Genomic DNA, 23469 nt, shown 5'->3' with positions numbered 1-23469 from the left:
AAAAAAATCTAAAAAATAGGAAAATCCAGCTCTAATTGCCTTGATGGTGAACTCTGTCCCTATAGAAATAGAGTTACTGTTAAAACTCATAACAAAACTACAGCAAACAACACAAAAAGAGAAGAAATATAAATAAATCTTAAACATATAAAGAAATCAATGATCAAATCGAGTCCAGAAAAAAAAAATCTGTTCATGCCTAGGCATGAAATAGGTGCAATCCATGCCTATACAGATGTGTAGTAGGTAGGTATCTATGTCTTTATGGACATGTTACAGGTAGATCCATGCCAACAGAGATGTGTGACAGGTGGAGATCCATGTCTGTACAGATGTATGACAGGTGGAGATCTGTGTCTGTCTAGATGTGTGACAGGTGGAGATCTGTGTCTGTCTAGATGTGTGACAGGTGAAGCTTCGTGTCACGGTGAAGAATGGAAATACTAGAATGTGCGCTGGTCAAATGGAACCTGAGTGGGAGGGGAAGGGATGGGAGGGGAAGGGAGGAGAGCAGAGGAGAGGAGAGGAGAGGAGAGGAGAGGAGAGGGGAGGGGAGGGGAGGGGAGGGGAGGGGAGAAGAGAGGAGAGGAGAGGGGAGGGGGAGAGGATGGGGGAGGGGAAGGGGAGGGGAGGGAGAGGAGAAAGGGAGGGGAGAGGGATGAGGGGGAGGGGAGAGAAGGAGAGATTCCAGGCCACAGAGCAGTGTGTCTCTCAATGCCCTCCCATCAAACCTGATCACTCCATGGGCCCTGTGCCAAGCATGGCATCTGAACCCTACACTTCCAGTGGAGGCTCTATTAAAGAAGCCATCTGTCCCTCCAACACCCTCCCTTCCACGAGCAGGAACAAGAACAAAACTGCTGCATCCATACACCCACAAGAAAGTCCTAGAAATGCTATGGGGGCAGCCAGGGTGCTGCTAACCCTCTAGCCTGGTCTCCAATGCTCACTTTGAGTTAGCAGGCACCTCCTGAAGTGGACGGGTCAAAACTTCAGGTGAGCAACATGTGTGAGATTCAGCCACAGGCCCTGGCACACGTGTGCAGGGCTGGCTGGTGATAATGGGGGTTGGTGGCAACTCCAACACCCGGCCGCTCATCTCTCCTCAGAGAATGCCTCTCTGTTCCTCTGAGACGGCTCTGAATGCACACGAGGGAGGTGTGCTCTGTGGCGTGCACCTGTGGCTGGCTCCCAGCCCTCACCTGCCCTTCTTTCCAGTAGACACTCACTGATTCCTTCCCTGCCCAGGGAAAGGGGTGGGAGGGAGCATCTGGGCTTTTCTTTCCGAGTCGCAGAAATGCGGGACAACCCTGCATCTTACAGCAGCAACGGGGTCTGTGTTTTTACTTACAGACATTATTTTTAGAGTACTTTTCATTTAGAACAGAGTGGAGTGAAGTGCACAGAGCCCACTGTCACTAATGCCTTGCACTAGCCCAGCACGACACAACCACTGAGTCAATGCCGGCTGTCACTAATGCCTTGCACTAGCCCAGCACAACACAACCACTGAGTCAATGCCGGCTGTCACTAATGCCTTGCACTAGTCCGGCATGATGCAACCACTGAGTCAATGCTGATGCTTATTCTTAGCAGAGGTACAGAGCTGGTGTCCAGGGCTCGGTATCTCTCCAGCATGGCGTGTGATTCAGACTGGTGTTGAGAGACATGTGGCCATCCCAATGTCACCCAGGTCACTTCTCTGCCCTGTGCCTCCTCTTTGCCTCCTCCTCTCTAAACTCCTGGCGACCACTCCTCTCTCCATACGGGATCAGAGAATAGGTAGATTTATTTCACTTAGCAATGTAAGTTACATTTCCTCCACATCTTTCCATGATGAGGTAGCTCTTGTCTTGATGAATGATATTCCAGGGTAGGCTTAAGCCACAATGTTTCTTTAGTAATAGCAACATTTGGAAGTCGGCACTGAGAAGCACTGGCTATCATTTCAGCCTGGACCAGCGCAGACTCTGCCCCCACAGTCCCCTCCTCCTCTGGGTCCCCTGCACATGGAGAGCAGAGCAGGGGTGAGACCCGTGGATGCCCACAGACTCATCTCAGCAGCCTACGGTAGCTCCTTGATATACATCAGTGAGGCTTCCAGCAAGTAAGTCACTGTGTCTGGAGGCACAGGGACAGACACGAACTCATCCTGCAGCGTTCTTGATTCTGTGCCCCTTCCCTTGGCCTTTTACCTTTCACATCTGTGTGAAGGATTTCTGCTACCCAGTTACAGTCAAAACTGAGAAGCAAGCAGACACAGTCTCAGGTAGGAAGAACTGCAGAGGGAACATGGTCAAGCTGAGGCTCAGGTGGAAGCCAGGAGGTGTTGTGGCCTTCACAGGGCCTGAGGTAGGACAAGACAAGGGTGGGTGGGGTTGGTCAGACGAGATGCTGTGGGTCAGAAAACAACCTAAGGGAAGGGGTGGGGCTGACACAGGGTCTCCCCAGAAAGCCTAGGCTACTCTCAAACTCACGGTCTTTCTTCTTCAAATTCCTGAGAGCTGAGATTGGAGACCTCCAACATAAAATCAGACTTCTTTTCATGTTTTGTTTTTGTTTATTTGTCTGTTTGGGAGTTTTTTGAGATAAAGTTTTACTGTATCTCCAAAATTTGACTTGAATTCAGTATCCCCTTGCCTTAGGTCTGTACCACACCAGCCTGTAGCCAGCATCTTTAACAGCAGAAAGCTGGCCCAGGGTGGTTTCCAGACAGCAGTGACTTACAGTGACAGAAGACAACAAGGGTCTAGGGACTGAAACATGGTCTTCCTGGCAACCCAACCCTCCAGCAAGGCAGCATGAGAAAACACAGGCTGAGGTACGGGAGCCCACAGGCCAGCCTCTCCCCCACAAGGCAGCAGGCACCAGACAAAAGGACAGATTTTCACCCCTCTCCCTACTTACAAGACAGGGACAGTACCTGCTCTGCAGAGTGGGGCAGACCAAATCTAAGGAGACAGCATGACAGGCACAGGGTCACACACAGTAGAAAAATCACCCTTCTCCTTACTCCCCAAAAAGCAAAACATTTAGGACCCTTAGAAGATGAAGAGAGTCTGCCTCCATCAGCAAGCCTCGCTTTTAGTGACTATCAGCCGGTAATTGGCACCAGCTGGCTGGGCTGCTGCGTGTTACCCAGCCTAGGAGGAAGGTGATGCCTCTGATCAGCATACCCCAAGAGTGACCCAGTGACACACAGTCTTCCCTTCTCCTCTGCACTTCCACACCGCAAGAGCAAACAAGCACCAAGGTTTCCTTAGGAGAAGGAAAGCTTCATCCCTCACGACCCCAGTGCAGTCAGGAAGCATGCCAGGCCAACCATCGGCCAAGGGCTCCGACATGGCCTTCCTGAGTGTCAGCTCCCCCAGTCTCCAGACCTCTGTCCTCCAGCCCAGTGAACTAACGCGCAGACATATCCCCAACAGCCCCCAGAGCAGATGGTCACCCACAGGCGGAGAGTGACGCAAAAGGAGGCCATCTACATAAGGGAAGCAAGCAGAAACAAAGGGGTCATTTTCAGCTTGAACCACCAAGAGGGCAATAGCCACAAGCTGGATCCAAGACCACAGGCACTAGTGACTCTCTCCAGCTCTTTCCTGAGCCAGACCTGAGCTGGATCCAATCTTTCCCCCTCAAGACTCTCTGCCACCAAACACACACATACACATGCATATACACACACACACACACACACACACACACACACACACACACACACCACTCACAGCAAAGACACTTCTGTCTTGCCCCCTCTTCTTTGGTGGTCTCCACTGGCACACAGACCACTGGCATAATTGAGAAGACACCAGGAAAAATCAGTTAAACTCTGTGTACTTTTTTTAGTGGCAAATGAGTCAGTAGTTTCTTCATTCTTCCTGCGGTCTCCCAGAATAAGAATCTAGACCAGAAAGTATTATAGTCTTAGGTCATCAAGGCTAAGACTTCATCCACAGGTAACAGGTATGAAGGGTGAGCCACCAAACCGTTAATAAGAGCACTACCTAAAGGGACTTCACTGTACTCTCCCCAAGACTAACTCTTGATGCCCCTCATGGCCTCCCAACCTCCTCTGCCTGCCTCTGGCCCAGCCCTCCCCTCCCATTATGTTAATGGTAGCTTTTCCCAAAAGGGTGGCCTTTGGGGACAGGTCGATCTGCCCTCACTGGGCATCGTATCAACATCACAGTTGCCTCCTCTGTACCACCATACCCACCATACCCAATCCCCAACTTCTCCCCCATATTTCACAAGTCAGGGAGTAGCCACACATGTTAGAAGTCAGTGCAGTGTGCCTGTTCCATCAGCTTGTCATAGGCAAGAAGGGAGAGAGAGCAGGAGGGGCACCAAATGATTGAGATCACGCATGGGGCAGATGTCCCTGTGTCTGCCCTCTTACCCGTGAGCTCATAAGGTCTTCTCCATCTCTGACCTCCAGTGACCTCCACTCATCATCTGCTAAATGTACCCCCTCCTTCATTTTCCTCCCCTGGCACTGAGGGTCAAAGGGCAGAGGCAAGGCCTCTTATCTTTACAAAGAGCTTCTGGAAGTAAGGCCAATGCATAGCAGAGTAAGAGCCCAGCAAATCTGAGCTTGGAGCTGGCAGGGAACTCAAAGTGGCATGGACCAGGCTGGTAGTGACCGCGGTACTCCAGGAGGTCCTGAGAGCCGACCCCCAGCTCCCTCACATCAGGACTGGTGTGTGAAAGACACTTTCAGCTGTCACCCAAAGCTTTAAAACTGTCCTGACTGGATCCTTAATCCAGGAAGCACTGCTTATGATCATGAGGGGGTAGGAGAGCTGGTTCCAAGCCCTTTTCCTCCTGAAGCCTACAGATAGCAGACGCCTTTCCTATTTCCAATCCATCCCATGAACACGGAAATCAGGCCATCACCGGGTGCTCAGAATTGAAGGCTTTCCAGCTCAGCACACAGTGCCTGAGGACAAGCTCTCGGTCCTGTTAGCCACCAGGCTGTGGAGCCACACTTTCATATGTGTTTGTAGCTCTGCCAGACCCCAGGGTGAACCCATGGATGCTGAAGACCTGTTCTGCTTAGCTACAGAATTCCAGCACCACTGCAATAAATAGCGCATGCCTTATCTTACTAACCCAAGTAGCTGTGTGAGTGTGTGTGTCTATATGTATGTGTGTGTGCATGTGTGTATGGTATATATGTATATGTGTGTACATATGTATAAGGTGTGTGTATGGTATATGTGTATGTTTATGTATTATGAACATGTGTATATGGTATATCTATGTGTGTTTGTAGACATGTGTGTATGGTACGTATATATTTTATGTGTGTGTATATATGTGAATGGTATATTTATGTATGTGGTTGTATGTTTATATGAATGTGTGTATATGGTATGTGTATGGTATACACTTGTGTATATATATGCATGTGTGTATGGTATGTGTATGTGAACATGTGTGTGTGCAGTGTGTATATGGTATATACTTATATGTGTATATATAGATGTGTGTTGGTATGTGTATGTGAACATGTGTGTGTGCAGTGTGTATATGGTATGTACTTATATGTGTATATATAGATGTGTGTATGGTGTATCTGTGTGTATGGATGTACACCGGTGTGCACAGTACACAGAAGCCAGAGTAAGACATCTGGTATCTTACTCTCTCACTCTCCACCTCATTTCATGAGACAGGGTCTCTCACTGACACCGGAGCTAAGTTCCAGCGAGGCTGGCTGGCAGCAGCTCCCCCAGTGGGGCTGCAGGGATGCAATTACACCTTGTGTGCTAAGATCTGAACTCAGGCCCTCTTGCTTTCACAAACACTCCTGCTTGTTAAGCTCTCACAATTCCTCAACGGTTAGATTATTTGTTTGTTGTAATAAAATATTAATTTCCCAGGTGTATACAAAATGCTCTTTTGGATTATAATAATTCATTTGAATTATCCAAGCCAATGACACAAACTTTTTTGAAGCTGGATCCACAGAGAAAAGCATTTCCCAGTGTGCTCTGCACTCACAGAGGTGATTCTGAGTTTGCCAATGTCTGTTCCCACTCATTTCAGCTCCTTGCAACTCAGAAGCCGTGCAGGAGTTAGTCCTTGAAATGCTTGTACACACGTGTAATGCCACACTGTAATACAGCACTGAGGAGGCTGAGGCAGGAGGATTGCAAGTTTAAAGTCAGGCTAACTACACAAGACCCCGTCTCAAAAACAAACGAAGTACTTGAAAACCTTGCACACCAACAGAGCCGGGGCTGTTCTGAACCGAGAGCGTGTGTGTATCACGCTGTGTCCTCCACACTCTAACCTCGGCAGCATTTGGTAGGGAAGCTCCCCTCAGCCAGGGAGTAGCATGGCCGTTCGGTTTTCAAACAGGAAGCAGCTGGTGTCATCAGCAACTGCTGATGCTGGTCTGAAGGCAGAGGCACAGTGATACCTCCTTCCATGGCTGCCCTTTACCCCAGAGGATGTGCCAAGCCTCAGCTCAGCCTCCAGATGACTGCCTAGATGACAGGCTAATCCTCCTGACCCTCTGCCATCTGAGACAATATGATCCCGGTGCTGAACACACTGGCTTGTCAAGCAAGCTGCCTTATCTTAATCCAGAATGGAGAAGAACTCCCCACTGAGCACGAGTCACATGGGAATCTACACTGCTCTGGAAGGGACTTGGCATCCTTGCTTTCTCAAAGGAGACATTCGCTCCTAACTAGTCCAGGGGCCCCTTCCGGCCACAGGCACCCACCTGTTCAGTGTCTACCTAAGCACATCCCAATCCCAACATGGTTGCAAAGCATTTACAAGACTAAGACTCCAAAGCAATAGACCCTACAACCACCGCACTCAACTCCAGCATGGACCCAAGGAGCCCAGCAAACAGTCACCTCCAAACTCATTGCAACATTCACCCAGAAGAAAGAATGAGAGGAAACGCATCAGTGACCACCAGTTGGCAGCCTGTGAAACAGCTCCAGGGCAGATAAAGAGAAGGCCCCACCCTCAGAATATCCAACAGATACACATCCAGTGGTTGAGTGACAGGTTCCCTGGTGCAATGGCCATGCATGGCTGCTTCTGCAGCCTCCCCTCCCTGAGCCACCAGCTGCACTCCACACGGAGGAAGAGTGAGCCTTTGGTCTCTTCCACACCCGCTCACTGACATGCAGGGCCTCTGGGCCTCCCCAGGGCAGGAACGGCAGGCAGGGTATCCATGGCACATGCGCCCTCTGTTGTAGCCATCGCGCATGCTGCCTCCCACCCACTCGGGGGACTCTTGTGCTGACCGCCCGCATTTCATTCAGCATTAAAGACATGACAACAAGGTCCAAGAGTTGAGGGATGTACCTGACTCTCTCTCCCCTCCAGTGGTGGTGGAATCTGATCAGCAAAACCAATCTTCCCTGGATCACCTATAAAGGCACTAACCTCATCCACGTTCTCAAAAGCGTTGATGACGTCGTAGGGCAGACAGGACAGAAGGTCGATCACAAACCACGTCTTCAGGTAGTTCATGCGGATAAGCTTGGGGTCAGATATCACTTCCCCCGCTGGCCCGACAAAGGTGGTATGAAAATTCAGAACAATGTCCACCAAAAAGATGACGTCCACAATGCTGTCCACCACCAGCCAGGCCACATTGTTCTGCCTGGTCTTAAAGGAGACGTTGTAAGGGACCAGGATGGCCGTGTAGAAGGTCAGGATCAAGATGATCCAATCCCACGTGGTCTTAAAGACACAGTAGTGTAAGATGATGTGAGGGGGGGTCTTTGGCGCCTCTTGCTTGTACTGGGGCAGGATGTCTGAGCCCAGTTGCAGGACCTGTCCAGAAAACCATGAACAAGAGAGACAGTTAGGATTTAACAGAATCATCTCGCCAGTTGGCATCTGCCAGTGGCAAATGCTCACAACTCTTTGAACAGATCATTAGCTGCGCTAACAGATGCTGACGGAGAATGAGAGAATTCATGTGAGCGTGGTAACAGGAGTGCTGATACTGAAATGAGGGCAGCCTGCTGTCTGGCTGCCTGTAAGCTGAGCAGTGTGCCAAACACTTCAGTTGCATCCATTGTCTTGCTCATTTATAAACACAACCTTGTTTGTGTCTTTCCCTCTGGCCAATTTTATATGTGACAGGTGAGAAGCTGAGCTGGTGAATGAAGCAACTTTATTTAACCAACATTTACATATTTATTGTTTGGTGCCGGGAACAGTGTGGTGTAGGCCCTGGGCATCCGGCAATGAAGAAAGAACACAGGGCCTACTTGCTTGGAGCTCAGTCTCATAGACACACTGAGGATCACGTCAAACTGTGTGGAGGGCTGATTTGATCACCTTTCCTGAGAAGGTGGGGAGGAGTGCAGGGGTGAGACAGTCTACCCTCCACCTCCACCTATGCCCAGAGCTCTTCTGGGCTTGAGGCAGAACTTCTCTTCTTGTGAGGACCTTTCACTAGAACAATTAAGGAAGCCTGGGGACTGAGGTTCAGCTCAGTGAGTAGAATGCTCCCCTAACATGTACAAAGCCTGGGTGTGATTCCCAGTACCACAGAAGCCAGGTGCAGTGGTCCCTGCCTGTAATCCCAACACTGGAGAAGCAGCAAGGAAGACAGAAAACTCCAAAGCTTTAGGTCATCTCAGCTACATAGTGAGTTTGAGGCCAACCTGAAACATATGAGACCCTGTCCTCCTCCCACCAAAACGGGGAGTGTGGGCTCAAAGAATAAAGCAAATAAAAGCAACTAAGTCAAGTTGCTTCTGAAAACATGGAATAGGAACACAGACACAGCAGGGTGCTCCCTTGGCTTTGTACCTTAGGTGTGCCCGGTCTTAGAATGGAAGAAGTAACCTGAATTTCAAGGCACCCAGACAATGCCACTCTGCACACAAAAGCCCATTCCTCCAGCTAAAGGACTGAGCACCACGCAACTCCTAAAGACAGAAAGCCAGCAGACCCTGCTGTTGAAGCCCTTTGCTGCAGAGACTACTGTGCCCTGAAGTAAGGTCCTCTCGGAAGCCAGCTTCTCCTTCCCAAAAGGTGAAAGCAAGCAGCCATCCTCTCTCCCTGAAGGGGTGAATTATAAAGAGGAGGAAACCCAAGATCCCACCATACCCCAGCAGTAGATGGTCACCCCTGGTACCCACATCCCAGAATGGTACCAACATAAGAAGAAAGAGTTGGGAGGACGAACCAACCTTGTCACCTCACAGCAAGGGACACCCTGCTAGTCACAGAGGCATCACTTGTGATGCCAGAAAGCAGGAGAGGCAGTGCAAGGTTGAAGCTAGCCTGGGCTACACAGTGTATCCCTCTGTGTTAGTCGAGATGAAATGACAAAGTGTTCTTTGACCCAAGCTTGATATAATCTGGGAGGAGCATGCCCTGTCCTCTGCCATGTAAGTGTTATAGGGAAGCCACCCCAAACCAAAGTTCTAACAGAGGTCTAAAGTCAATATTCAAAATTACCCGGTCCACAAATGTCATCCGTTATACGAAGAACCCCAGGAATAGCAAACTGAGTGAGAAGCAGTTAATCAGTAGATGCCAGTACCAAAAATGGCAAAGACATCAGAAGCACCCAACACAAAATTTCTTGGACAAGCTTGGAAACAAATGGCAACACAGAAAGTTCTGGCACAGAAAGAGCAGATACAAAGAGGACCCAAACGGATGCTTCAGACCCCAGATACAGAAGCTACCAGTGGGTAGCCTCAGCCACGGAACCTCGGCAGGGGGGTGTGTAGGGGTAAGCAACATGAAGATAAAACACAGCCTGAATCATTTTGCAGTTACTGTTCTGTGACAGACAAGACCACAGCAACTCAGAGAGAAGGGCACAGTACAAGAGGACCAAGGCACCAGGAAGACGGGGTGGCCCTCCTGGGAAGGCACTCAGAAGGATTTGGGAGAGCATAAGCAAGCATTATAGAAATGAAGGGGAAACTCATCCGTGGAACATCTCTCTCAACGAACAATCAAGCAATAGGTAGAAGATTAGCAAGGATGGGGAAGATGTAGTTCAGTGATGGAGAACTTGCCAAGGACCTTGAGTTCCATCCTTAGCATGAAGTAAGAAAGAGGGGAGGAAGGATGAGGGATAGAACTCACAAGGACATAGAACGTGATGATACCAGGAAACCATTCAATTTGATACCAAGAGAGCCCTCTTCCTGCAGGAGCAGAACATCCAGTCTCTTCAAAGTACATAGAGCGTTATCCAGAGAGCCTTATGCTAGTCTATCAGACAAACCCGGACACTTAAGTAAAACCACACAGCGCCTATCCTCCACCACACATGCTGCAAATTGATCATGGAAAGACAGCAAGAAAATAGCCAAGCTTTTTAAAACTAAACAGCACATTCTTTAATAACCCATGGGCCAAGTGGAAGTATCAAGAGACAATTAAAATACGCTGAATTCAATGGGAATGCAAACTCAACACCTGAGAGCTATGGAATGCTGCTGAGGCCAGCTGAACAGAGGTAGAAGTGAGAGTCTCTAGCCAATAATCAACCTCTCACCTCAAGAACCCCCGTGAAGAACCAGCCTGGGCAAAGCAAGCAGAGGGAATAATAAACAGAAGTCAATGGAAGCCAAAGCAACAGAAGAGGGACGAGCCAGCGGCTGTAAAAGATCAATAAATTACACTGGGTCTGGGGGGTTGAACCACAGCTCAGTTACTAAGGCCTTGGGTTCACTCCCTAGCACCAACATACAAAATAAAATCCAGCATCGACTGACAAAGAGAAACAAGGATGGATGAGTAGAGATTGTCGATGGGAACCCAGAGGCAAGGAAAGAGAGCAAGGAGGGCCAATGGCGGCTCGGTGCTTAGATCTTCAACAGATGGATCCCCAAAGGTACACAGTGTGGTAGTTCACAGCCCAGAACCGAGGGGCTGCGCTCCTACTGTTCAAACTCCCAAAGCGGACCTCTCCAGGCCCAGGTGGTTTTAATGAAAACATCTCCAGATCTAAAGACAAATTCACAGCAATTTTGCACAATGTCTTGCAGAAAATAGAATCAGAAGGGATACTTCTCAATTCATTCTGTGAAATTAGTGTTATCTTGGCTCCCAAACCAAAGACTGCACAGAAAACTACAAATATCCCTCATAAACAGTCGTACAAAAGTCCTTGCCAGCTGCAGCAGAGAGCATTTAGCAGTATTCAAAAATGAATTACTATAGCCGTATATTCCAGGAGTGAAAGCTAATTCAATATTTGAAAAATCAGTGATTGATAAAAGTCAGTACCCATTCATGATACTTAAAAAAAACCTTTGGAAATAGGAATATGAGGGGATTTCTAAAACTTGTCAAAAATGGAAGGGAGACAGGGGTGGAGAAGGAAGACAGGAAAGAGAGACAGATGGTGAGGGAGAGACAGGCCCTGTGACCTACAGTTAACCGACCTACGATGAAAGCCCGAGTGCTATCCCATTAAGATGAGAACAGGCAGGACACAGGCTCTCAGAGCTGTGCTCAGCCCTGTCTCACCACACAGTCAAGTCAAATGGGTAAGACCAGCATCCAGCTCATAAGGGGAGCCACCCAGTGAGCCCCCTTGCAAAGAACACAGTGGTCTCTGTAGAATCCACAGAGAACCCTGCAGAATGAACAGAGCACTTAGCAAGTTCAAGAAGAGAAGCATATGAAAGCCATTGCCTTCCTATAACACAGACACGAACACTAAAATGCTACACTCCCGTTTATAACTGCTAGAAGTCATGTAGGTGTAAATATAGAAAAACGTGTCGCACTCAAATGTCGAAAACAACAACATGTTGATGGAACCAAGCCAAGAAGTGAGGAGATACTGTGTTCAGAACTTGGAAGACCCAACACACTAAAGATATCCATTCCCCCAAATGGACATCTAAGTTTAGCACAGTTCCTATCAAAATGCTAGCGAGAATCTTCATAGATACATATGCTCAAAACATGCTAAAATTATATGGAATGGCAAAAGAATTAGAATTCCTGAAATAATTTTCAATAAGAAAGAAGTGGTTAGCCGGGTGGTGGCGGCACATGCCTTTAATCCCAGCACTCAGAGAGGCAGAGGCAGGGGGATCTCTGAGTTAGAGGCTAGCCTGGTCTATGGAGTGAGTTTCAGGACAGCTGGAGATACACATACAAACCCTGTCTCAAACACACATACACACACACACACACACACACACACACACACACACACAATGTTTACAGAGACTGCTCGTTGGTTTCCTGGTCACCCAGTCCTGAATAATCACACAGAGACTATATTAATTACAACACTGTTTGGCCAATGACTCAGGCATATTCCTAGCTTATTAACTAACTCTTACATCTTACATTAACCCATTTCTATTATTTTATATTTTATCAGAAGGTTGTGGCCTACCGGTGAGGTTCCGGAGTCTGTCTCCCCTTTGGCAGCTATATGGCATCTCCCTGACTCTGCCTACTCTCTTTATATATCTCTGTTTGGATTTTCTGCCTGGCTTTATTCTGCCCTGCCATAGGCCAAAGTAGCTTCTTTATTAACCAATGGTAATAAAACATATTCACAGCATACAGAGGGGAAACCCACACCAAAAAGTAAAAAAGAATGAAGTGGTTGAAACTTGCCAAATTATATACATTATACATTAAATATATGTAGGTTTATTGGATTTGTTCCTCTTCCCCTTGGGGGGGGGCATTACTTGAGTATCAATGAGTATCAATGGTACCTCAGTAAAGAAGAAAGTGGGGAGACCGTTTAGCTGTCTCAGGACAACTATGGCTGCAGTAATTAAGTCTCAACTGTCAGTAGAAGACTAAACAAAGAAAATAGAACCCAACAGAGGATCCAGGGAGAGGCCCACACAAATACGCCCAAGTGACTTTCATACCACATGCACAGGTCAAAAGCAAACCCTTACGTATGCTTCACACCTTAGCTAAAAATGGATTAAAATTTCACTGGATGCAGATGTAAATGTAAGATCATATTTCAGGAGAAAAATGTATGAGAAAAGCTTTAGGATCTTGGACTCAATGGCAAAGCTACAATCTGCTAAATGAAGAACAGACACCCTGGACTTCACAAGGACGAGGAGACAGGCAGGATGGTGTGTGGGGAGAGAGACACCTGCAGACACTCTGCACTTCACAAGGACGAGGAGACAGGCAGGATGGTGTGTGGGGAGAGAGACACCTGCAGACACCCTGGACTTCACAAGGACGAGGAGACAGGCAGGATGGTGTGTGGGGAGAGAGACACCTGCAGACACCCTGGACTTCACAAGGACGAGGAGACAGGCAGGATGGTGTGTGGGGAGAGAGACACCTGCAGAGCGGCATCAGGAAAGACCCGGCATACAGAACACACCTTCTCCAATTCAACAAGAGAAAAACAATCTAATCAGAAAACATGGAAAAGGCACAAGCATCCTTTCACCGTAAAGGATTTACAGAGAGCGAAAGAGTACATTAACTACAGGGAAACACAGAAAACCACAAGGAGCATTCCTGCCTAGCTGTCAAAATACCTGAGAGGAAATGACTGGAACTTTCATGTATCAGTAAGAATGTCCAAGGGAATGGCCATCCTGGAAGAGTGTGGCAGCTTACAGCACTCAATGAGTGGCTGTCACACGGTGGTTGGGCAGTCGACTCGGTTAGAAACACATTCACGTGGAAACCTATGCAAGAACATTTCTAGACACTTCACTCATCGCAGACAACCACCAGCAGGACCCCAGATAGCCTTCAGTAGACACGGGGTTAAGCAATTCAAAATACATTTATACCAGGAAACTGAAAGCAGCACCAGAAACATATACTATACATACAGACATTAGTCGTTTGACCCTCAGAGTAAAAGAATTTCAGGTTTATAATCTATATAATATACCTTTAGTGTGCATATGTGGATTCATCTATATATGCTGGTAGGGTGTGTGTGCATGCGTGTGTGTGCATGAGCATGTGTGTGCTGTTTTTATTTTCAGATAGAGTCTCTTCATTAGTTTTGAGCTAGCCGATCAGGCCAAGCTGGCCATCTAGCCCAAGGATCTACATGTCTGCGCCTCCCGGGAATACACACCCAGCACTTTTACAAGTGTTCTAGGGGTCAAATTTGTAACCTCACACTTGTGCATCAGGCACTTTGTGGACTGTGCTATCACCCCAGTTCTTGCTATGGGCTTATGATCCCACTTAGATAACAAAACTATGGAAGTGTATTACAGAGCAGGGCTGGAGAAGGGTGAGAGGAGAAGAGAGTGGGCTGTGGCTCACTTAGTTCTATGATTTAGAGCTCTCTGTGAATATTGAGTTATCGCCAATAAGTTTAACCTTTAAATATCAACCAGATGTAGGTGAATTCTAGACACTATGAAGAAAGGGCCCCATGAATCCAGCTAAGGGAAAGGCAGGTGGAAGGGAGATGAGGTTTTAGAGTTTGTTGTGTTTTTCAAGACACAGTCGGGGCAATACACTACTCAGCTAGAGCTCTCAAGAATCCAGCAGCAAGCTGCCACACACTGCTTACGGACTGAAGCCACCTACAGATCCTTAGTTCTGGGTAACAAACACTCAGGAGGAGATGCCCTTTCTGAGACAAGTGGCCGTGTCTGTGACAATTTGACAAAATCCACAATTATCTCTAAACGGATTTTCCATCCCTGCCTGAGGGAGGGAGGCCTGGGTCAACAGTGCCTTCCCACCTCTCCACAGTGCTACCACCTTCTCGTCCTGCAGTTATCCCCGCATGAGCACTCGGGAGGAACTGATGGAGGCACCAAGGTAAGCGGGACCGGCATGGCTGAAGAGAAAAGCATAAATGCGTTCATTTCCCTCTCCCTGTCTCTGAGGATCCGCCTCTCACGCTTTAGCCACAGGCACCAGCATTCTAGAAGAAGACTTGAATTCTAGGACTTCTTTTGTCTTCTATCCATGGTCTACGGGTGTATGATTTGCATGCACATGTGCATGTTTTTGCGTGTGTGTGGATGCACACGTGTGGTGGGTATGTGACTGTGGATGTGGAGACCATGGTTGAGATCAGGAATCAGCCTTGCTCACCGTCCACCTTATTAACGGAGGCAGGGTCTCTCGGTCAAACCCAGAGATCACAGTGACATCCAGTCTGTAGTCCCTATGCTCCGGGGCTCCCCATCCCAGCCTGGAACACGGGAGGGCTGCCACACACCCAGAATTTGCATAGGTTCCTGGGGACTGGAAGACAAGCACTTAGCTGCTGAGCCACTGCCCAGGCAAAAGTGAAACATTCTCTACACAAGTCTGTGGACAGAGCTATGGCTGATCTTAGAGTCTGACTTACGTTCCTACACATGTCACTCAGCTGTGAACTCCTGGTGTCACCGTGACACTGTGATAGACAGACAGAATGTAGAATTCTGCAGAGCCAGCACTTACTTACAGAAAATCGATACCCTAAGAAAATTTCTTGACTGAGAGTCCATTTCGCGCCCAGCAAACTCTCCATTTACAGTAAACACAGTGACAATCGACTGATCACTCATATTGATCAGAAGATATCCCCATGGGACTAACCACCTTCCTCCTCAGGAAGTGATCATGACAGTGGAGTCCCAGCAGGAAGTGTGGTAAAGCTTTGCCCCTTCAAACGCCTCCTCTCATGCGGGTTCTTCAGTTTATCGTGATCTAGAGCAGGGCTTACGACAGCCAGGGAAATAAGTAAATCTATAGTGTGCCTCCTTCCCAAGTGTGAGGACCAGAGTTCAGAGTCCAAAACCCTCGCAGGAAGTCAGGCCTGGTGGACCAGTGCTGGAGAGAAGGAGATGGGAGATCTCTGGGGCTTGCTGGCCACGCCCACTCAGAGCCAAGCCAATGAGAGGGTCTATGAGGAAAAAGGGGGCGGTACTTTAGGAATGACAACTGCTATGGACCTGTGGCCTTCACACACACACACACACACACACACACACACACACACACACACGGGGGGGGGATGGAGAAAGACAGAGAGGGACAGAGACAGACTGACAGACAGAGACAGAGATGGGCAGACAGATAGACACCGAGAGGGACACAAAGCCCCAGATAAAGGGGCTGATGTCCTCCAAAGGGTCAGAGCCTCTGGGCTCAGAGTAAAGCAAGCCTGATACAGACCCTAACCTAAGTGCATCTCCTGATTCCATGCTTAGAGCTCCCCAAAAGCTTGGCAGAGGAGCTGAGCTTCACCCAGTGTGGAAAACAGGATGCTCATGGGGAATGGGCTGCTCTGCATGTCCTGGGACTATAACACAGAGATCTCACCCACTTCCTTTCTACCTCAAGAGTGTGGACGGGTGTTTCTAGTTTCCTCCTTTGGTCCTGTACAGCCCAAGTTTGGGGAGGCGGAGAGCTAGTGGCCCTTCTGCATGGACTTCCTTCCTACCCCAGTAAGGGTGTGATGAAGCACATGACCAAAGCAACCTGGGGAGGAAACGGTCCATTTGGCTCACACTTCAGCATCACTGTTCATCATTGAAGAAGTCAGGACAGGAACTCAAGCAGGGCAGGAACCTGGAGGGAGGAGCTAATGCAGAGGCCATGGAGGATGCTGCTTACTGGCTTGGTCCTCATGGCTTGCTCAGCCTGCTTTCTTATAAAGCCCAGGACCACCAGCCCAGGGATGCACCACCCATTGTGGTCTGGACCCTCCCCCTCAATCACTAATTTTAAAAATTGTCTTACATGCCTACTTATAGCCAGATATTTGGAGGCAATTTCTCAATTGAGAGGTTCCCTCTTCTCAGATGACTCTAGCTTATGTCAAGTTGACATAAAACTATCCAGTATACTTCGCAAAGGTGGGCTGAGTCTAATCTATCCCTCAGCCAAGGCAGAAGGCATTTCTCCTAGTATGGTGTCACCTGTTCCTGTCCCCCTCATCCTCTCTGTGGGACATCTAAGCAACGTAGGTCTCTGCCCCCCCGGTGCTCTCCACAGCCTCTACTGACAGAGCTGGGATTGCGCCCCATCAACACTGTTTCTAGAAGAAAATAGCGCTCAGAAAGCCAGACTGGCCATATTTCTCTGGCACTCTCCTTTCCAAAATCCTCTGCTGAATTTTTAAATCCTTGCCATCAGCCTGGAGGATGCTACGGATGGGGAGGCAGAGGCTTGCTGGAATGAAGGGGAAAATGACTCACCCTAAGAGGCAAGAGGGCTGAGTCATCAGAGGGGGTGGGAGTGGATGGCAGGTGGTGACACGCATTGCTATGTCTCCTGAAGCCCCCGGGAGATACACCAGCTCCAAGTACCCAGGTGTCACCACTGCTCTCAAAGCACAGTGACACACATTGTCCTGTCTCCCTAAACCCAGGAAACAAAAAGGATTCTACTTACAGGCTGGGAAATAGACCACAGGGCACACGGCTTACTCACAGCCTTGTTACACACTACAGAGAGAAACTTAACCCTACATCAGCTTCCTGATTCAACATTCTTCTGGTGTTATATGCCAGCTCTGGCCGACTTGACTGATCCATGGGGTAACACAATGTGTCATCCTGTCATCTGAGAAACCCCGGCTCCCAGTGACGGCACCGTCTCCCAGCGTCAACCTTCTTTCCCAGTAAGGTTTTTGGTCTAGCTACATTACTGTTGCTGTAATTTTAAAAACTATCCTGACCAAATGCAGCATGCAGGATAAAAGGGTTCATGGGGCTGACAACCCCAGGTTATGGCCCATCACAGTAGGGAGCGCAGGAACTCCAGGTAGCAGGCACTCAAAGCACCTCCACAGTCAGGAGCAGGAGGAAACGAATTCATCCATGCTGCCTGCTGGCTCTGGTCCAGTTTCGTCCTTAGACAATGCAGGACCCTCTGGCTAGCAATCCACCATGACATGGGGCTTCCAGCATCAATTAACAATCGAAACAATCTCCCACAGACATTCCCACAGGCCAACCTGACCTAGATTATTCTTCATCTGGAAGTTTCTTCCCAAGGGACTATAGGTTGTGGCAAATTAACAACTGGAGATGATCACCGCCAGCTAGGTTGGCCTGAGTCCGTCCCCTTTAAGGGGCATCAACCCAGTCATAGCCAAGTGGAGGAAATGGCATCATTGCCGAGACGGAAGAGCACTGTGACTTCTTACTTTAGCCTTTCAGCTACCCCTCACTCTAGGTTCATAGCTTTGACTAAAAGCTGATCTACATACAATAGAACCTCATCTTCTAACAGTCACGGTCTACATACTGGCCTCCACCCTCACCCTGCCTGCCACCTCCTCTTGCTTCAGTGGAAGGTGTGTCCTCGCTGTCTGAGGCCAACTCCTCTGTCTGCTCTAAGCCTCATCTTCTCCCACCTGCTCCAGTGTTTGACCCCTATGCTTTCCTATGACAGCCCTCTGTTCTTCCCCTTGGGGGACACAGGTTCCTCTCTGTGGACACAGGGTCTTTCCATCCTATCGTTAGACACAAAACTCCTTCTCCTGATGTTTCCCTTGTAGCCAGACTTTTAAAGAGAAGCCAGTGCCTTCACTTTGTGCCCTGAATAACCTTCCTCAAACCTTTTGACTTGCTGCTTTCAGGTCTCTGGAGACTGCCATGGTCACCAGTAATGTCCACGTTGCTAAAGGTATTGGACAATCATCATCATATTACCTCTCTTCTCTCTCCATGTGTGTCTGTCTGTCTCTCTCAGAGATATTTTAGAAATATTTTTCTCTTCTCTGTTGCTTAAAGGTGTGTGCAGTGTATGTGTTCAAATGTGTGTGTTCAGGTAAGTGTGCAAGATGGGTGTACACAGATGAAGATGCACGTGAAGCTCCAGAGTTTCTGCTGAGTGTTTTGCTCAATTGCTCCTTACTTTTGAGGCAGGGCCTTTCCGTGTAACCCAGAGTTCGCCAGCTGACAAGCTGTAGCCAGTCAGTGTGCCCCAGGGATGCCCTGTCTGCCCTCTCAGGGCTGGGACGACAGGCAACCACCATACCTGCCTAGGGTTTACATAGACTTGGGGTCCCAAACTCTGACCCTCGCTCTTACACAGTGCACACCTCATCCACTGAGCCATCTCTCCGGCCCACGCTCCTTCCTTCTTGAATGCTGTCCACTTGGCTCTCTCTGCAGCTCTCGTACACAGAGATGTGCAACTCAGATGTCCCTTCGTGAGGACCAATCTGTCGGGAAGTGCTCCTGCTTTGCCACTGGGATCCATTCACCATGTTCCAATGCATTCTTCCAACGCCATCCCAGGCTCCACCCTCTCTGGAAACGCTAAGTGTATAATTTAGCATAGTCAGCCATGGACACCATTGCGGTAGATCCCCGGGACTCCCTGTCTGTCTGAGCTGATGCCTTCTGGCTCCCTGCTTGAAGTCCCTGGAAGCCACCTTTCTAGTTACTGAGCCTTTGAGCTTAGCTAGCTAAGTTTCTCATACAAGTCCAATCATATAGCAGTTTTCTTTCTCTTGGTTTTCTTAGGTTTCTTTGCGGGATTTATTAATTTCTTCCATTCTTTGCTTTTCCTCCATTTCTTTAAGGGACTTTTTCATTTCTTCTTTAAAGGTCTCCATCATCTTCATAAAGTTACATTTAAAATCATTTCCTTCTGCTTCTTCTGGGTTAGGATGATCAAGTCTTCCTGTTGTGTGACCACTGGGTTCTAGTGTGACCCAGGAGGAAGGAGTGGCCAGTAAGGGACTAGACCTTGGCGGCCAGCTTTAGGAGTGTGACCTAATGGTTTTTAGCAAGGCAGAGGGAATGGAGAAGAAGGGCAAGGCCTGCCAGAGCTCCAGGTTCAAGTGGGTAGTGTCATTTCCCATTCCAAATCTACATTTGATCAAAATGCCTGCATTTGTTGAGCCGAATTTAGGATGCTCCTGTGGTGCGGTCTGTGGTGAGGTCCTACTCCTCAGTTTAGACCTGTGCTGCCCGGGATGCTGACCACTGGCCATGTGTGGTTATGGAGCAGAGGAGATGTGGTGGCCCTGAATCAAAAGGCATCGTAGACGTGAAATAAACATGAATTTAGCTTGAAGAAATGTAACATAAATCTCACTTAGTCAGATGTTGATTTATTGTTGAGATTATATTTTGGATATATCGAGTAATTAGAATGAATGTTACTGTAGTTTTATCTGTTTTCTGTTGCTTCTTTTTATGTGGCAACTTGAACCCATGTAAACTGCATGAACATCACGCGTGTGGTTTATACAATTGTCCACTGCTTCCTGCTGGAGTTGATGGGATTTGGAATCTTGCCCTTTGACCTGGGTTTCTGTCTTAGCTTCTTCACTTAGCTTCATATTTATCCTCCACCAGATTTTTTTTAATCTATAAAATGGAGACATATACCTACTTACAGACCCAATAAAGACTGAATTGTTTTAAAATGCACAACCCAGACCCTGGCTGGTGGCAGAAGTGTTGAAAATATTAAGCTGGAGTTCACATTGACAGGGTCTGTGCTGGCTCCACGACTTACAACTTTTTGATTTGGGACAAATTCTTATTATTCCACGACTTAGTTTCTTTTTGATTGCAGAGGGCACATCATGGAGTTACAGGAGCTAAACGATGTATAAAGAACTTACTCATTTCTAGCGGGGCTTACAGCAAACACACAGGAAGTGGCAGCCATAATGTGACATTTCACTCCCAGGCTGGTGTGCCTGTCACAACCTTCTGGCGGCTAATTTCTCCACGAGAGAACCCATGATGGCCTTAACATGCATCAATCTCTCGTCTGTGTCACAGTTATTATACTGTTCTAAGAGCATCCATGAGATTGTACTTTGTGCAAGAGCTACTCAGGAAATTGGAGTCAGGATCTTGAGGCAGGCATGCCCCCGTCCAGCAGTCAGAAGTCCCTCCTGGTTCACCTAATTGCAAGCACAATTAAAATTAAACCACTCATCCTAACACGGGGTTTCCCCTTTATCTTTATAAACCACCATTTTCCCATGTACTGCAGCTGTCTCCTGTCTATCCAGAGTCAACCTTTTGTCCTCCAGGACAAATACCCTGCCTCCTTTCCCTCGTCCCCTCCTCCTTCTCCCTCGTCCCCTGTCTCCTTTCCACCCTATCCTAGCCCATTTCAACACACACCTCTCCTTTCCTCTTCTTGAGAATGACACCTGCAAGCCCACTTGATGCTGTTTTCTACAGAAAGCAACCACTTTAACTTTTCTTCCCTGCTAAACACAGGAGCTCTCTGTGAAAACAGGTATTTGGGTGTGGTCTATGCCTAATCCAGGATCTGGAAGGAAGCCCCTGCTATGCTGGAGTCCCCTTCTTAATGGATAATACACACATATTTGAATCAAAAGTGGGAACTGAAGGCAAGAAGGTGATGTGAACTCATATATAAACTAGTGATGTTGAAGGGCAAGGGAAGGGGGAGAAAATGAGGTGAATTATGAGCACAGCATTTGAGAAGAAACTGCAAACATAAGTCGGTCACAATACAGCCTCTTCCAGCCCATCCTTGAGCCTCAGCCAGGAACCTGCCCCACCCTTCACAGGTGATCAACCTCAGGCAAAGCAGCTCCCTAGGCCTTGGTTTCCCCATCATAAACAATAAATCTAATGCTGTCTACATCAGAGCTGTGCCACACAGATCAAATGAGAATGGAGATGCAGGTGTGGGTGCTTCTGTAGTCTCGTGAATGCCAAGGCCGTGCTCCGAAGATGGTGATCTTGGCAGCCAAGAAAAACATCATTCAGGAGATTCTGAAGGAGAATCGGGGAAGTTCCCACTGTCAATTCATGTTGTGTGGAATCTTCTAGAAGTATATCCTTCCAAATGAACCTGCAGGGATTCAGAAAGCCCTCTGCTTCCTCAAGAATCAGACCAATCGCCGCAGAAGTGAAATGGGACTGATAGCGTCTATTTATCTAAAGGAGGGGAGATGACTTCTACAGAATCTATGGACCTTGTAGGCTAATAAAAACAACCACTGATTAAATGTCTGACGGGCAGCTGACCATGAGAAGTTGCCCCCAGGGAACCGATGGTTTAGAACAACAGAGAGATGTATAAACGGAGAGCTACGATACAAGGCAACAAGAGGCAAAATGTGCAGCGAGAGCAGAGACAACAAACCAACTTGGTGTCGGAAGGGCCTGCCTGTTAGGTCAAGTGCTCCCCTGGAAGATGGGCCCCAGGCAGATGCGCACACAGGGCATTTGGACTACACACAAAGTCTTGTGTGTAAATGGTCACAAGTCAAAGGCAGGGAGCGTAAAAGCTCACCGTGGGAAGAACCAGGACTGGCTGAGACTTGAGGGTGGATTTTTTGTTGTTGTTGTTTTTTGAGGCACCAGGGAGTGCAATTCTGAGACAAAGCTAGATTTGGGGAAGCGTGGAGCTTGATGAGGCTCTGGCACACAGGTGACGAGCTTCAGTTCGGGACGCTAACTGAAGACCCATGAGGCTGACCAGGAAGTAGAGCAGAAGGAGGTCTGGAGAGTCTAAGTCTGGGGCTGAGGAGGGACCCATGGCCACACACAGCACAGTTGGCATGTGGACAGGTCTGCCATGAAATCCCTTCAGAGCCTCAAGGAAGAGAAGACATGGGCTTAGGATCATGATCCTCCTGCTCTGAATGGACCCCAAAAGATCAGGAGGACCATGTGGCTCATGTCCACAAGCAACAGAAGGCGCCAGAGTCATAGGGAGAACTGCCTTTGTAGGAATGACCCCAGAGCCCTCCCCTCTCTAACAAACTGGCTTCATTCATCATACACACACAGAGAGACAATGAGAGCAACTCTCTGCTTCCGTCACACCACCTCCCACGCCCTCCTCTCTGAGTGGAAAGGAGGCATTGGCTCTCTCACGCTTACTCCAGATACTGCTACCCTTGACCCCTCCCCCATAGCAGCTTCAAGAGGCTCCTCAGCTTACAAATGTCCTGGGTGTTTATAACTCCGACGTGAGAACAAACTCATCCACATGTGCAAAGAAACAGAGAGCGCTGGGTGTTAGCAAGGTTGGGCGGAGCTCCGTCCAAGAAGAAAGCCTGATCTGGGGCCTCAGGCGTCCTGAGCTAAAGCGACTTCGCTCCTTTTGCAAACGCCCTTCTCCATAAACCGGGCAGGTGCTATTTTTAGGGGTTTTCCATAATGTACTTTCTCTTTAATGAAAGAAATAAAGGCAGAGGAAGCAATTAGAGTATTAATTCATAGACACTGCAGAGACGAGCACCACCGTGAGATGCCTTCGCAAGCCAAGCGTCCTCATGCGCAGGCACAGCTGGGCCACGGCCTTGGCTTCTGCCCAGTTTCCTGAGGTCTTCGGCTGCACTTTTGGAACACAGTTTTGAAAACTGCAGGTATATCTTTAAATTTTAGGATGGTGTAGAGTAGAGGTACACCAGTCAGAGAACCCCGTCTCCTCAGTGAAATCAGTCACGGATCATTTTCCACTGTCCGCAGTGAAGACACGGCTGACACGAGGGGAAAGGGTTTGAGTGAGGACAAACCAGCACTGGCTGGGGACCTACTGTCAGGCTCTGGCCAGGTCTTGTTT

The 23469-nt window shown here is 48.3% G+C and overlaps 1 protein-coding gene across 2 annotated transcripts in view; it reads right to left on the bottom strand.

Annotated features, from left to right (window-relative positions):
- Kcnh1 (potassium voltage-gated channel subfamily H member 1) overlaps positions 1–23469 on the bottom strand; it is a 296080-nt gene that overhangs the window by 201593 nt on the left and 71018 nt on the right. The window contains exon 6 of one of the 2 annotated variants that reach the window (XM_041635334.1): positions 7336–7809. In XM_041635334.1, the coding sequence (XP_041491268.1) occupies positions 7336–7809 (474 nt within the window). The remainder of the gene's footprint in view (positions 1–7335; positions 7810–23469) is intronic. The other variant, XM_041635336.1, reaches the window with a different exon arrangement.

Source organism: Microtus oregoni, unplaced genomic scaffold, assembly GCF_018167655.1.
Source record: "Microtus oregoni isolate MIOR12 unplaced genomic scaffold, Mior012 000047F_ref0000412, whole genome shotgun sequence".
In the NCBI taxonomy this organism is placed as follows: domain Eukaryota; kingdom Metazoa; phylum Chordata; class Mammalia; order Rodentia; family Cricetidae; genus Microtus; species Microtus oregoni.
The sequence above is the reverse complement of the archived record's forward strand: the minus strand, read 5'-3'. Positions and strand labels throughout refer to the sequence as shown.